The sequence below is a fragment of the Camelus bactrianus genome, chromosome 8, assembly GCF_048773025.1.
Source record: "Camelus bactrianus isolate YW-2024 breed Bactrian camel chromosome 8, ASM4877302v1, whole genome shotgun sequence".
Classification (NCBI taxonomy): Eukaryota; Metazoa; Chordata; class Mammalia; order Artiodactyla; family Camelidae; genus Camelus; species Camelus bactrianus.
This window is the reverse complement of record NC_133546.1, coordinates 24,580,590-24,595,363: the sequence shown is the minus strand read 5'-3', so window position 1 is coordinate 24,595,363 and position 14,774 is coordinate 24,580,590. Positions and strand designations below refer to the sequence as shown.

At 38.9% G+C, this 14,774-nt stretch overlaps 1 protein-coding gene across 4 annotated transcripts in view; it reads right to left on the bottom strand.

The window, feature by feature from the left end:
- Window positions 1-14,774, bottom strand: part of MAP7 (microtubule associated protein 7) — a 154,236-nt gene that overhangs the window by 45,070 nt on the left and 94,392 nt on the right. For all 4 annotated transcript variants that reach the window (XM_074368293.1, XM_074368292.1, XM_074368291.1 and 1 more), the window contains exons 2-3: window positions 12,763-12,864; window positions 8,216-8,293 (exon numbers count right to left, since the gene is read on the bottom strand). In XM_074368293.1, coding sequence (XP_074224394.1) covers window positions 8,216-8,293; window positions 12,763-12,864 — 180 coding nt within the window. The remainder of the gene's footprint in view (window positions 1-8,215; window positions 8,294-12,762; window positions 12,865-14,774) is intronic.

Here is a 14,774-nt window from a genome sequence, read left to right as displayed (position 1 = left end):
TAAATGAGGTCATAAGGGTAGAGACCTAATCCTATAAAATTACTATCCTTCTAAAAAGAGATACCAGAGAGCTCACTCTTCCTCTCTTCATGCTCAGAGGAGAGAGCACGTGAGAAGAAAGGGGCCATCTGCAAGCCAGGAACAGCGCTCTCATCAGAAACTGAACCTTACCAGAGCCCAGCTTGGTCCTTCTGAACAGGGTTACATCAGTGTGGGGGAGAGTATGTGTTTTACTATATGAGGGAAAGAAAGACATGACACTCAGAGAATAGAGCAATGCTAACACTTAACCGCTGAAATATACACAGCTGTTGTCTTAGTTTCTTACTAAGATATGGAAGGATATGAATAAGTTACTGGTAACACTGGCTACCAGTATAGCTGATAACATCACGACCAGTCAGTCAGTAAATGACAAGTGATAATCTCTGAGAGTTGGGGTCTTGATTCTGCCCCTAATTCTGTGTGACCTTGGAAAAATAAGCTAATCTCTCTGACTTTCAGTTTAGAGAATGTGTACAAAATGTTTGCCAAGACATTTTTCAGTTAATTTCCATGACTAAATTGTTTTTACCTTTGAGGACATATATGGGATTACAATTAAGTTTCCTTTTGTTTTGATTTTAAGTGCTAAAATTTTAATCTTTGTCCTTTATCTTAACAATTATTGTGATTACTTACACTTAAATTTCATCTTCATGTCATTAATTTTTTTGTATGCTAAATATTAATTAAAGAAAAAGGAATCTAATGGCTTAAGCTGGTTCACCAACCATTGGAAGGGGGCTGTGGAATGAAAAATAAGAGCATCTCTGTTGGAAATACTAATTAAATTTTATTTAATAATCAAGAAATGGGGATGAAAATGTAACCACTAACAGTACGAAAAATTATAGCACAACTTCCAAATTATTACAGGGAAACACAATACTTGCATCAAACTAACCCTTACAACTTCCACACCATCAACCTACCCCTACCATAAAAAAGGAAAAAAAACAAAGTTTAAAAAGTAAGCTAAAGGGAATAAAACTAAGCCTGTTTGTTAAGATTGAGACTTTTACACCAGGCCAAAACCCAAAACATTCAGGTTGTTTAAGAGAAACAAACCTTTAAAAAAGTGTCAAAAACAACAACAACAACAAAAAACAAACCCAAACAAATAGACATCAGGCAATTGAAAACAAAACTGTAATAAATGTGGGAATATTAATTTCATTTTGTCTGGTAGTAAAGATCAAATGAAGAAAAAACCCAAGGAGATAAACAGCTCTCCCAGGATCACATGGTCTAAAAGAGGTAGAGCTGAAATTTTAATTCAGGCTCTGATTCCAAGCCTGTACTTTCAGTTACTACCTAGTATTTCTCCACATTCACAACTGCTTGCCTAAATTTCCACTGGAATTTCCCGCTCAGATCTATAACATAACCTTACTCGTATCCGCGCAGTCATCCCCACCTCAAACCAGAACCTGCTCTGCCTCCTTTGTTCTGATACCAGCTACATGACCTTCTATTGTTTACAAAGTTAGACCCCTCAGGGTCATCCTCAGTTTCTCCCTCAGGATGCTCCAACCTCACTCAACATTGCCAAACAACTGACCCTATCATTTTACAACAGAACTCTCTCCCATGCAGTGTCTTCTCTCCAATCCTTTTGATGCTACTGTATTTAAGCCCTCACACCTTTCTTCCTTCTAGTGTTTAGTCTCCTCTCCAGATCCATCCTGAATACTGTTCTCAGAGACATCTCCCCGCTAAAGCACATCAGATGTCACAGTTCTGCTTGAAAAGCTGTTTGTTCCCTGTGGTCCCTTGTTCAATTCCTGAGACTGGCCGTATGATCACGTACATTTTCACATGCTACCCCCTGCTCAAGATACCTCTTCCCATCTGGCAAACTTCAATGATCTTTCAAGTCCTAAGTCAAATGCCCCTTCCACCGAAGAGACTTCCCTGGCAGCAAAGGTACTTCCATGGCTCCTTCAGACTTCCCTTATAGTACGTGTACTCCAGATCATAACTACTCTGTTCTTCCATGTTTCTGAGTTCTTCCCATAAAAAACAGTGTCTAGTCTAGCAGATGGTTAAAGTAAGCTTGATGAATAAATGAGCTAAAGAGTTAAAGGATTATATGACTTCCAAGCAAGGTGACTACACCAAGACTCAGTGTTAATTCAAAGCCTTCTCAACTAGTCAATTTAAACTATTTTCCACTCTCCTATCATTTGAATATTACATTGGAGAACTGCCTGGAAATGAGAGTGACCTTGCAGGATACCCACAACACTGTGTTTCCTGCACAAAGGCACTTCCTACTCTGCCTTGTTCCCTGGACACAGTGGTAGGCTAATGAGATGGAGGTGCTGCGACAGCAGCTTACACCTGTGAAAGTCCTAGGCCCTTTCTTTTGAGATAGGAAAGCAGTACTGTGCCAGGACTTCTTATCATCAGAGCTAGGCTTAAACTCTTCAGAGTTTAGCCTCAACTAAAATAAATGGAGTTTTGCTAAAGCACACAAAGCAATGGTTGTCTTTGGAATCTTTTTGTTCTGCCTTGACCCTAATCCACTTTCACTCCTCATAGAATGTTGCCATTCTCTTTCCCTGGCTGTCTTACTGAGCCCCACCCTGCTAGACCAGAAGCACAAACACTCCTCTATGCCTGTCTCCTCGTAGCTCAGACACATTAGGTTTCTCTAATCCCAGGCATCTAAGTCAGCCCCTGGAGTCATATGACCCACCATCATCATGATGAGAAGTCTTCAGCTCTTTGTGCTGACACCAACTGATTTACAGGCATTACCTATGAGGTAGATACTGCTATTAAACTTATTGGATTAAACTTATTCACATAGAAGTAAAGTAACCTGCCTGATGTCTCACAATAAGTCAGTGGTGGAACTGGAATCCAAACTTTGGATTGTCTGACTCTAGAAGAAAACAATGAGCCTTTATTCTGAAAGACACGATTTGGACCACCTCCCTATGACTAAAGTTCCTCCTCTAGACTGGGACAAGGTGGTCATCCAATGTGAAGATCCTGATCTTCTGTCATTCCTAGCCTTTATCGTCATTTATTTACAAGACCTTTTACTTCTCAGGCTTTAAGATCTTTTAATCGCTAGCCTTAAAGGCAAAGTAAACTTGGGAGAAATAAATAATAGCTTAGTCACAATGATTCACCTTATATTAAAGCTTCAGCCTTGAGTTACCTAATCCATCCCCTGACGAGCATCTATCCTTTCCACTTTCAAGCCTGACTTATGATATAGTTGCTCTGGTATGTGCTGATGTCCATACGCCTCCCACTCACGGGTATTCAGATCTCTTAGCTGTTCATAACCTGACAGCCTTGGGAGCTTTTGTACACTACATTCACTAAGTGACAATTTTAGAAGATCAGATGCCATGGTTGACCACATGGTTGCCAAAACTTTATCCAGTAGAAATTTGGATTTAAAAAAAGTCAGTTTTTTTTTCTTTTTTTTCTTTTTTTTGTGGATAGTCTTGCCAAAACCAGTGACTGTTCTATATATGTCTGTCAATAATAATGTGAAGTGTGAAACCAGGGACAGTTTCACATACGATTCTAATCAGGGGTACAGCATCATTCGTCACTTACTAATTAATTCTAACTTCCATATCAACATTTTTGAGGTGAACATTTTAAGTCAGATTGAAATGATCATTTATCTCTGGACAATCCTCATTAGTACTGCTATCCTTGAGTTGACAACACACTGCAATTGGAGGGACAGAAGGGAAGCAAAGCAGAAAAGCTATAACTGGAAGGGCAAGGAAGTCTGGTAAAATTATCTGAGAAGCAATGCAAATACAATTTAATTGAAGGTCAAAATCCTTTTTATGTTATCTTATTGTTGTTTCTGATATACTACACTATAATAGATCTCCTGTAGAGCTTTGAACTTAGCTACAAAATCCAATATGGCGGGGAGTGGTATAGCTCAGTGGTAGAGCACATGCTTAGCATATGAGGTCCTAGGTTCAATCCCCAGGACCTCCATTAAAAAAACCTAATATGAATGAATTGAATGAGAAATTTGATAAGCTTAATTTTTAGATGAGTCAATCATACAAATCTTTGATAACCTTTCATGATTTTATTGACTCTCAGGAAAGCCCCCATCTGGGAATGTGACTCCATTCCCATCAATACTTCACACTTAATCTATATCACCTTCCAAAAGAGAAACCTTGTGTCTTCCTAAACACAGAAGACTATCTGTCTGCTAAATATTCCTTAGACATTTTCTTGAATTTGTCAACATATTATAGGACTATGAGTTTCATAACACAAGTGAAGAACAAGCAGTTTTAAGGAACAACTATTTTATTAATTATCTTTGTACTCTTGTTCATCTAACTAAGAAAACAATAGAATTTAAGACTTGTTTGACCAGACTATCCTAAGTGTGGTTATCACAGATAATTTGGTAATGTGTAACTAATGCAGTGTATCTGCTGCATTTATCTCTACTTACACTGAAATGTATAGACTTACTACTTACTCATTTACCATTCAACCAGCAATTGTTAGACATTGACTATGTGCCAGGCACTGTTCTAGGTACTAGGCTACAGAAATTAAAAGATGACATAAGTCCTTTCTTTCACAAAGCTCATCCCATTGACTGGGACACAGAAATTAGGGGAGTGTTTTAGAGAGAAAGTTGATGGACAATTTGGTTGCACAGAAGTTGAGTTCTGGATAATAGGAAAACATTTACTACTTTCTGAGGAAGTTGGAAATGTGAAACCCATATTAGCAAAAAAGGAGAATTGAAGCATAAGAATAAATATGATTCTCCCCACCCACACCAGAGAAAAAACAAACTTAAAGCTCAGAAGAGAGATGGTAAAAAAGATGCAGAAGTCAAAAGAGAGTTTGAAGGAATGACCTGAATAAAATCAGATGAACTAGAGTGGCTAAGGAGATTTCTTCATGTAAAAAGCTTTTAAGGCAGAAAAATAAAGCTTTCAGAGTACACATGCTCAACCAAATGAACAGAACTGTCTCCTACTTGAAGAATTAGGCCTGATTTTATGTGATAGATTGAAGGATTAATGTAGAAAGAGTGGGCCACATGACGTAATCCTACCGTAAAGCATTAAAGCATGACTCACAGATTTAACCCATAGAAAGTTAGCAATAGATCCTCCCTGCTTGCAAAACAATACAAACATGACATGCCACCAAAAACAAAGATCTTTATCCTCCCTCTCTTTCCCTGGCTTTTAAAAAAATGTGGATTTAAAAAGAAAATCTTAAGCGATTTCAATGTTTTTCAACCTACATCCAACAGGGAATAATCAATCATACCGGCCAATCACTTTCAACTTTGCTTTGTTGGAATTTCTGGAATGTATTCCATTTTTTTTTAAAACTTAGAAAGCTTTAAAAATCTGAAAGCTTGGTAAACAGTTAATATTGCCAACTGCTCTTGTGTTTTCAAAAAGCACATTTCAAAGATCTGCTATTAAGTGGTATTTCCTCAGCATTTTTTTTTTTTTTAACTCTTCCACTGCCATCGTAGCTTCTGCAAAGCACAGTTTATTGGTAGTTTATCAGGTGCCCTTTGATTTTCTTTTAGGACTAAAATTTTTTTTAGAAATCACCCTTGTGTATTCTAAGGCACAGCTTAAATTAGATGCTAGATTTTAGATGACTCTTCCAAATTTACATGTGCTTTTGCATGCATGTTTATTTATGTATTTATGAAGACTGAAAGGAGCCTCAAGACTTAGTTTCTATTATGACAGCCTAAGTGGAAAAGAACAGGCAAAAAGACACTAGTTTAAAATTTAAAAAGAAATGCAATAAATGCAGAGAAAAAATAAAAACGAGTAAAGTAAAATGTAAATAAAAGAAATAAAAACATATTTCATTAAAATTATGACTTTCAACAACAACTAAAGAGATGATATCAAAATTAAGGAAAAATATGGTATTGAACATGGCAGGGGAAAGAGGAAAGAAAAATCATGTCCATGATACGCTAGCTCACCAAAAATGTAAAGTTGTGGTAACAGGATAATGTAATAACCTGAACATTGCTTTGACCCATATAATAATCTTGGATCTGTTACCAAATGCCCTTTCCCACCTGTCCTTGGATCACTGCACTACAGTCCCCACCTTTTCTAGCTCCTCTTCCCCCTCTACTTGGGAGCTCAGGTGGCACCTCACATCCCCTCCTTCCATACCACCCTCTATTAGAACTGCTGAGTGTTTATCTGCCCCTCTTCCCCTCCATTAGACTGCAGCTAGGCCTAGAGGCCTGGGCCTCAACTTTACTCATCTTTTTAACCCAATATCTACAAATAGAGTTTTAAAATATATACATTAATAAGTCATGTTCTATATCATTGATAAAAATTAAAATGTGGGGCTACACAGTAGGAAAAAATCCACCCATTCCACATATAAAGTTAGGCAACTTGTAGGGAGAAGATGCAGGCTCAGAGCTATACAACTTACAGAGTAAAAGGGAAACCATTTTTGTGTGACCAGCATATTCATACTTTCCACAAAAAACCTAACAATGTTTGGATTTGAAAGACAAAGAAACCCAAATGGAAAGGTATGAGATAGAGTGGAAAGCTCATTTACGATGGGATTTAAATCATAAAGGAGTGGTCTCCTGAGGCCATGGACCTACTTTTACTCAGGCAGTATGAGTCCACATTGCAATGCTAAGGAGACATTTAATAGGGTGAAACCTGACCCCGTAGGGATGGGATGGTGAGGGAAAAAGGACACAAGTGCTAATTCTTGGATGGATCCAAAACCAGAGGGCAACACCAACCATCCCAGAACAGTAGTCTGCTTCTTCTTCATGCTCTTCCTGCTTCAGGAGCTCTGCCTTTCCCTCTCAGTTCTGACCCCTTGTCAAACTGATCTTGACTAGGGAGCAGTGAGCATGGCTCACAAAAGGAAGATCTCCAGACTGCACTGCACTCCCAGTAAAGAGGGAGCCCTCATAGCCACAGTAGCCCTGCTCTCCAGGAAGCTAGCAGCCCCGGGGAAACTTGACAGAGGCAGGGAACGTCAAGCCTGGGTGCAAACTCTGAACACAGGAAAACGCAGCTTGTTTACTTCCAGCAAGTCATTGAAATTTGTGTTAAAAAAACCTTGGCAGCAAAGCAAATGACCTCATATGACCATGATGGCAAGGGAGAGAAAGAGGCCTGTGCTCAAAGAATGTAAACAAATGTCAACAGACTTTTGAAAACCAGCTTCCAGTGAATTTCGCAAATCTGGGTTCTTGAACACAAATAAATCAGAGATGGCATATGCGGCTGGGTTCTCCAGTTGACACATGAACTCTTACAAATCACAGTAGGACTTTAGAAAATTTATGGGTCATCCACTGGAAAGATTGTGGCAACCTAAGTCAGTCCTGGTTTTAAAGCACCCAGACATTCTGGAAGCAGAGACACACAGACCAGATATTTCATCTTTCCAGGGCACATAAAGAGAGTATCCTGTTCTAGCAGCTTTGCATAAATGGACAAAGTTACGGAGGAGTTGGCACCAATATCCTTGTTCAGTGTGCCAGAAGACAAGGACTGCTGAGTGCTCCAATCTTGGCTTCCTGGCCAGCTAGTCTTGAGACCCCGTCTCTAGGTGATTAGATGGCAAATACTGCAGTTGCTAACCTTTTGCAAGGGCCTTAACAAAAGAAAAATCAGACAACTCAGCACTGGCTCTTGTGTTTTTCCTGGCAGCATACTGGCAGCATCCGTCTGTAAATTCAACGGCAGCATTGTTTTAGCCTAGAAAGCACTGGGTGCCCCAGCAGTGCACAGTCTCATAACTGTTCACATAAAAAGAACCTTACATGCTTACTTTCCTGGCATTTTTTCAGTTGTAAAATGTAAGCCAAGCCATCACACCTCCCATACATACATTCCCTGCAATGCCACATTAGACTGTCATTACAGTACAAGACATGAAAATGAGCATAATCCTGGGCTGGCCATTACTGTTGCTTAAAATTTAGTTCTGTGTTTGTAACACATACTATCTGTTTCCCAACCCATTGGTAAAACTCATAGAGGCATGCTAGAGAGCCAGGTCTTTAGAATGATGCCTGCCTTCACTCAGTGTTAATTGTCCATTATCCTAGAGGGGGAAAAGGTAACATTTCAGCAACGGTGTCCTGGAAAGACCAGATGAGGGCGGGCGATACCTAGTTGCTTCTCCCGTTCCTCACGCCGCTCCCGGGCCAGCCGCTGCCGGTCGTCAACCCGCAGCACAGGCGGAGGGTCTGAAAAGGAGATAAAAAACATGAGAAAAGAGCAGATGAAACCCAAATGATATATACTGATAAATACCTTTTTGTCCAGTAAATTTGATGAATGAAATATTACTACTTCTTAACATATAGTAATATCACAATTAGTACATATGACTACACTTTCAGTGATAACACTGTATTATAATTTTCCTGAGAATTCTCAAGTATTTTCTTCTATTTTAAAATGTTACATAAAAGGTTAGATCCAAAGAGTTCTCATCACAAGGAAAAAAAAAGCCATTTTTAAAATCTGTGTAAGATGATGGATGTTAACTGTTAAGTATCATGGTAAACATTTCACAATATAAGTCAAGTCATTATAAAAGCCATATAAGCACATTATAGAAAGTCTATGAAATAGAGTCTTTAAAATCAGATTCTGTTAATGGGATATGAATTATGTGACACAAGTTGCATCCTGTCTGGTAACAACAGTTATGTAACAATCCAGGTTGTATACAATGCCACACAAATATAATAATAAACAGTATAAAATAAGGCCAATGCTTAAGACTCCAATAATTCCCACTGGCCTTTATCATTTCAGCACTACTCTCAGTCACTGTTAGGAATTAGGTTTGAGGAAGTAAAGAACGAATACAGCACATTTCTGGTCTAAGACGCATAGTGCCTGTGATATGCTGGATGATTTTGGTTGGGTCTGGGAACCTGGTACTAGAAAATAGTATTCAGTTTGAATTCTGTTTCCATCCCTCTGGTTACATCAGTAAGAGACCACTTTACGGTGCTAGAGTGTCAATAACACCTGTGGCAGACTAAAGACGGCTGTGAATGGGGGTAGGGAAGAGCAGAGTCTGGTCAGTTTTGTTCATGGCTCTCTCTATTCCCAGTCCTAGGACTACAGCTGGCAGAAAGGAGGACATTCGATAGGTATTCATTAAACGAATGAATGAACAAATGGGCCAACAACCCTAGCTGACTTTCAGAGCCTTTAAACTGACATTAACATACACCACTGGGGTAAACTAATGCCAATCCTGTATTTGATAAGAGACTTTAAAAAATGGAAATGCTAGCAACTACAATTTTAAGCTTCACTAACTAAAAACTGATAAAAAAAATTATCTTTAAAGGTAGGCTTTCAGGAAAAAAAAAAAATCGAGCAATTGCAAGTAAACAGTGAATTTTCTATAATTCTTTGTCCCGTTCTCATTTCTACTCTCATATCACTTTTCCCTGGAACAAAATCAAGGTATAGAAAATAATTTAACATCATGAACATTTCACATTGTTTCCCAATAGATCTAACATTATTAGAATAGAATTAAGTTACTCATTCTCAGAAGGAAAAGTTTTAACAGAAATAGGGCTTTGGTGGAGGTAAAGTTGTATAAGACCTTTCATGGTCCCAGGTGCACTCTGCATCCAATCTCCTGCCTGTGATGACTGAAGAGAAGCGGGACCATCCAAACAAGGGCACTTTTAAGAGTGAAAATGAGTGCTGGTAATATTCTATGGGGACAGGTGTAAACCTGGACTGTCCTGCAAACACTGGAACTAAAGAGTGACTCTCAAAGATCAAGAAAATCAACTCACTGAGTCTCACTGACGAAGAAGCTTTTTCAAGAACTCACAAGACCTTGACTTCTATCTGAACAACTACTGTTAGTACAATAAATTGCTTCTGTTAGGGCTTTGCATTTCACAAAGCACTTTCATATGTATTATCATTTTATTCTTCACAATAATCCTACGAGTTAGCCAAGCATCTATTCATTCAATGAAGAGTTATTATACCTATTTTCCAGATGAGAAAACTGAGGGAAATAAACGTATGTGACTAAGGAAGGTGGCACAGTTATGTCATAGAGCAAGAGCTTAAAAATCATGTCTTTAACTCAATCATGCCCATCCTTTTCACAGCACAGCACCTACAGAGTCATTAGAATGGCATGATACAGCCATCAGAGAAGGGCTAGAAGACTGCAAGTCATTCATTTCTCTATGAGGGAAGTTTATTTATAAATAATAAGGAAGAATGAAGTTTCAGTGGCTCTTAAAGACCTGTGGTAGGGAATACTAGAGGGACAGGAATAAAGAGGGATTTTTAATAAACTTGAATTTCTGCTTTTCTCAGGTACATACACAGTGGTCCAGGAAGAATATGCAATTTTCTCTTTCAATTAGGTCAAACTTTTAATCATTTGGAGGCAGCCGATAGAGTTCTAAAGAACCATTTCAAACTGCTTCAGGAAAACAGCAGTCATAAACAGACCTGTAATTTTACAAAGCGTCTCTTTGGGACTGGGTTTAAGTACTCACAGCTGAGAATACCTGTCCCTCCTGGTAACGTGAGACATAGCGTGCCCATGCTTCTAAAACACCATGAGGGCCTTCCATTATGTGTTTTAAAGGAAACATATTAACAATTTGTATGTGAATAGATGCCTTCTAGATCAGAGATGTACCACAGCTCAAGTATCAGCAAGTAAAGGAAGGCAAGAAATTTAACTAAAATTTACTGTGTTAAAAGGGACCCTTTTTTCACTCAGTCAGGATACTTACATCCAGTTAAAGCAATAGTCAAAAAATCCCTAAATATAGCATGTACTTTCCTTTTTAAGTTTGTAGAGTATGAAAATCAACAAACTGCAGTCACCTGCTTTAGACATTCTCATGACTCATATTCCACAAAATCAAAAGGTTTTACCCAAGCCTAGCCCTCCAACATGGAACCTCTAATACCATCTTCAGAGATACTCAGGAAAACAACCTGGTGGTTTTAACAGTAAGAGTCTCTAATGTACCTTTGCTTATGTGTACGTATAAGAAAACAGACACAAGGATACTCAAAAGACACAACCTAAAAGGAAATGTCTCCTCACTGAACTTGACTCTAACAATACAAATCAAATGGCTCGATAAAGAGATGGCCAACGGGGTAGACAAGATTTTCTGGCCTCTGTGCTCTCTATGCACTCTACATCTCTCTCTTATCACACTGGAAATGCTGTTAGAATGATCCATTCATATATTGGTTTAGTCCATCAAACTGTCAGCTAGAGGGGAGAAATTGCATCCTTTAATAATACATCCCTAGTATCTATACAGTGCTAATACCACATGAATAAACAAGTTATTAGGATATAAAAGTATAAATGCCATAGTGAAAAATGGCAGGAATTAGAAACGACAGCTGATGGGAAGAACAAGGGAAAAAAAACAGTACAAACCATTTAGTTATGTTCAATTCTCATGGTAAAACAAATGGGATTTTCATGCTAAAGAGCTTCTACTTCCACAAGGATGCTGACTGGAGCATAAGGAACAAAAGTCCACTAGAATGAACCCCGTGGGGACAGGGATCCTGTTGTTTCACTCATATAATACCTTTCATGGTCCCAGGCATAGGGCAACTACTCAAAACACATTAGATGGTGGCTGGGCTTTGGGTGGATAGATGGATGGATAAATGAATGAAAATGCAAACTGCACGCAAAATGGGGAAATCTGAGGCTGTGAATTAAAACTCCACTTAAACTACACATCATTTGCCACTAATGGTTCCTCATGCAATCCTTGCAATAGTGCCTGTTATTCATCTCCTACATGGCAAGTCAGATTTACTTGCTCTGTTCAATACCTTTTCCAAGTGGGAAAAAAGCCCCACAAAACTAGGTGCAACAGTTAGTTTTCTATGAGGCTAGATACAGTTATTTCCATCTTTATTCTCACTGATTTCACTGTTCTTGAGTGACTCTGGCCTTGGATGCAGCATGAAGTCAGCTTCCAAGTACCTCACGGAGTGTTCAATGTGCCTTTACCTTCCTTTGATGGCTTCTTATCATCATACTGTACATTAAGTCTCTCCCGAGGACCACACAATGGTTGTTGGATACTTGGAAGCAACTGCATTGTCTATTCAACTGTTCATATTATGTTTACGGAGTGTTTGCTTCTTTGTATCACTGAGTGGAACAGTCCGTGAATCATAGGCTATTAAATGAAATTTCTGTGTAGGTGTACAATCATTGCAGGGAATGGAGAACAAAAACATAATTCTATACTGGCTTTGCTGTGTGTAATGATTTCCTTAAGTGGTTTTTTGAAAAAGTCACAAAAGAGACATGCAATAATGCTGGGCATACAGGTACAGAAAATTGTGTCCTACCTGTCATTTCAGACAGAATGGAAAAATTATTACCTAATACACTGCTTGACAGTAAACATTGTAGTCAGATACATCATCTCATTGATTGTCAAAATGATTCTGAGAGGTAAAGCAGGGCATATTTTTGAATCTCCATTTTAAAGAGAGAGTATGAAGGTGCGAGTGGTTCTCTGACTTAAATTCATACAGGTCAGTCTGAGTGTGTGTTTTGGTGGCAGGACTTGAAGCAAGCTCTCCTATATTCTAACAAGCTTTAAGGCTCTGGAGATAAGCTTCCCTTCTCCAGGGCAAAGGCAACACACAGTACCTGGTCTATTTCCTGAGTGGTTGCTATTTTGTCCTGAAACAGCAGAGGAGGGCCGGTTGGAGGCAGCAGTTTTCTTATCTTGCACTTTGTGGCTGTCAGGCGCTGCACAAATGAGACAAAAGAGAAAAGACACATTTTGTTTCTTAAAATTTATTCAGACACGTTCACCACTCTCGTATTAAGTACTAGGCTAGATTCAGGAAATAAAAAAGTTAAGTAGTTACAAGCCCTGCACCCAAGGAGCAGACCGTGCAGTAGGAAGGACACATCCCAAACCCGTCAGCCTCAGCTCAAGTGACCAGTCCTACAGCAGTGATGTGCTCAGGGTCCCTGAGATCGTTCACCCAGGCTGTCCCAGTTTACACATAAAGCCACCATGGGGAAGAATGACTAGAATCTAGAGTCTGTGATCTTTGTTCTTACATAGTTCATGTGTTAGGAACCCAAACATTCCAAGAACATAACCAAGTAGATCACTAAAGGGAACAGGAGATATCACTTACTGTTGAGAAAGCCTCTAACAAATGTACTGGAACAGATTATTCAAGAGGCTAAGAAAAATGAATTCTAGGAGAGGAACAAAGGGCAGAAGTATCAGGCAATTCTCTGGTTATATAAAGTACAGGGTCCTCCAGAGGACCAGGTAAATTGTTCTTTACATACATCATTTAACATATTTTCAAAAGATATTTAAAGCCTATTTGCTACTTCTCAGAAATCACGTCAAAGAACAAGCCTTTGATCTCCTGTCTCCTACTCTCTGCCTTAAAACCTGTTCTACCCACAGTCTTCCCCGACCAGTCAAGCAATTGCATTCTTCCAGCTGATTACGCCCAGAGCCTTGGAGACATCCTTGACCCCTCTCCTCCTATCACTCCCCAAATTCAATCCATTAGTAAGTTCTTTCAGCTCTACCTTAAAAAACATCACCACTACCTTTCTGACCATCTCTTCCTGTGTGACTGCGATATCCTCTTAGCCAGTCTACCCGATCCTACCCCTTTTCCTCTTCAGTCTAGTCTCATCTTAGCAGCCAGAGGGATCCCATTAAACCTTAAGTCATGTCATTCCTCTGTTCCAAGCTCTCTAACAGTCGCCATCCCACTCCGAGTAAAATTCAAGGTCTGTCCATGGTCTACAAAGTACTATATGGTTTGGCCTTCACCGTGTACCACTTTCCTTCTTAATTACTCTGCTCAGATCATAATGACTTCTCCATCTCAAAGCCTTTGCATCTACCAAATATCAGCATGGGTCTCCCCTTCACTTCCACTGGTTCTCTGCTCAAAGTTGACATTACAGAGTCCCCTTAACCTGTTTAAAACAGCACCCCCATCACTCATCACTCCCCACTCCTCCTTACTCTGCTTTGTTTGTAGCCCTTATCCCCTGACACGTGATATATTTACTATCTCCTCCATTAGGCTGAGGGAAATGGATAATAACTCAAAAACAGGAATCACTTGTTTAAGGTTTTTGAACCTAAAAGGATGTAATAGTAATTATGCTTCAGGAAGACTAAATTTAAAAATGGTACCCAAGATGCACTTAAAAAAAAAAAAGCTACTAAATTTACCTTTGAACTCTGAATGAAGAACATACCAGATTTTTATGGCTCTCTCTCTCAGTTACGTATAGTAATAGCTAGCATAGAAAACCAGACTAAATAGTAGAAAGTCTCTTAGACACTATTTTTAATTAACACCGTTTAATTGCCCAGTTTCAAATAATTTGTTGGCTTTAAATAACAGGTTCAAACATAAACCTCGATGGCTGTAACACATGTTGTCATCTCACTTGCCAAAAAAAAGTTGCCAGTTATCACCACGTGGCAGGTGAAGCTTACACTAGTTTATTTTCTTTATTTTCTTTGTATTACATAGCCACCTCCAGCACACAGCAAGAAAGCCTTAATTAGTAAGCTGTTTAAGGGATCTTACTTTTTTTTTTAGCTAACTAAAGATAATTAGGACCACTTGTTTAGAATATATTTCAAACATACTCATTTTGTT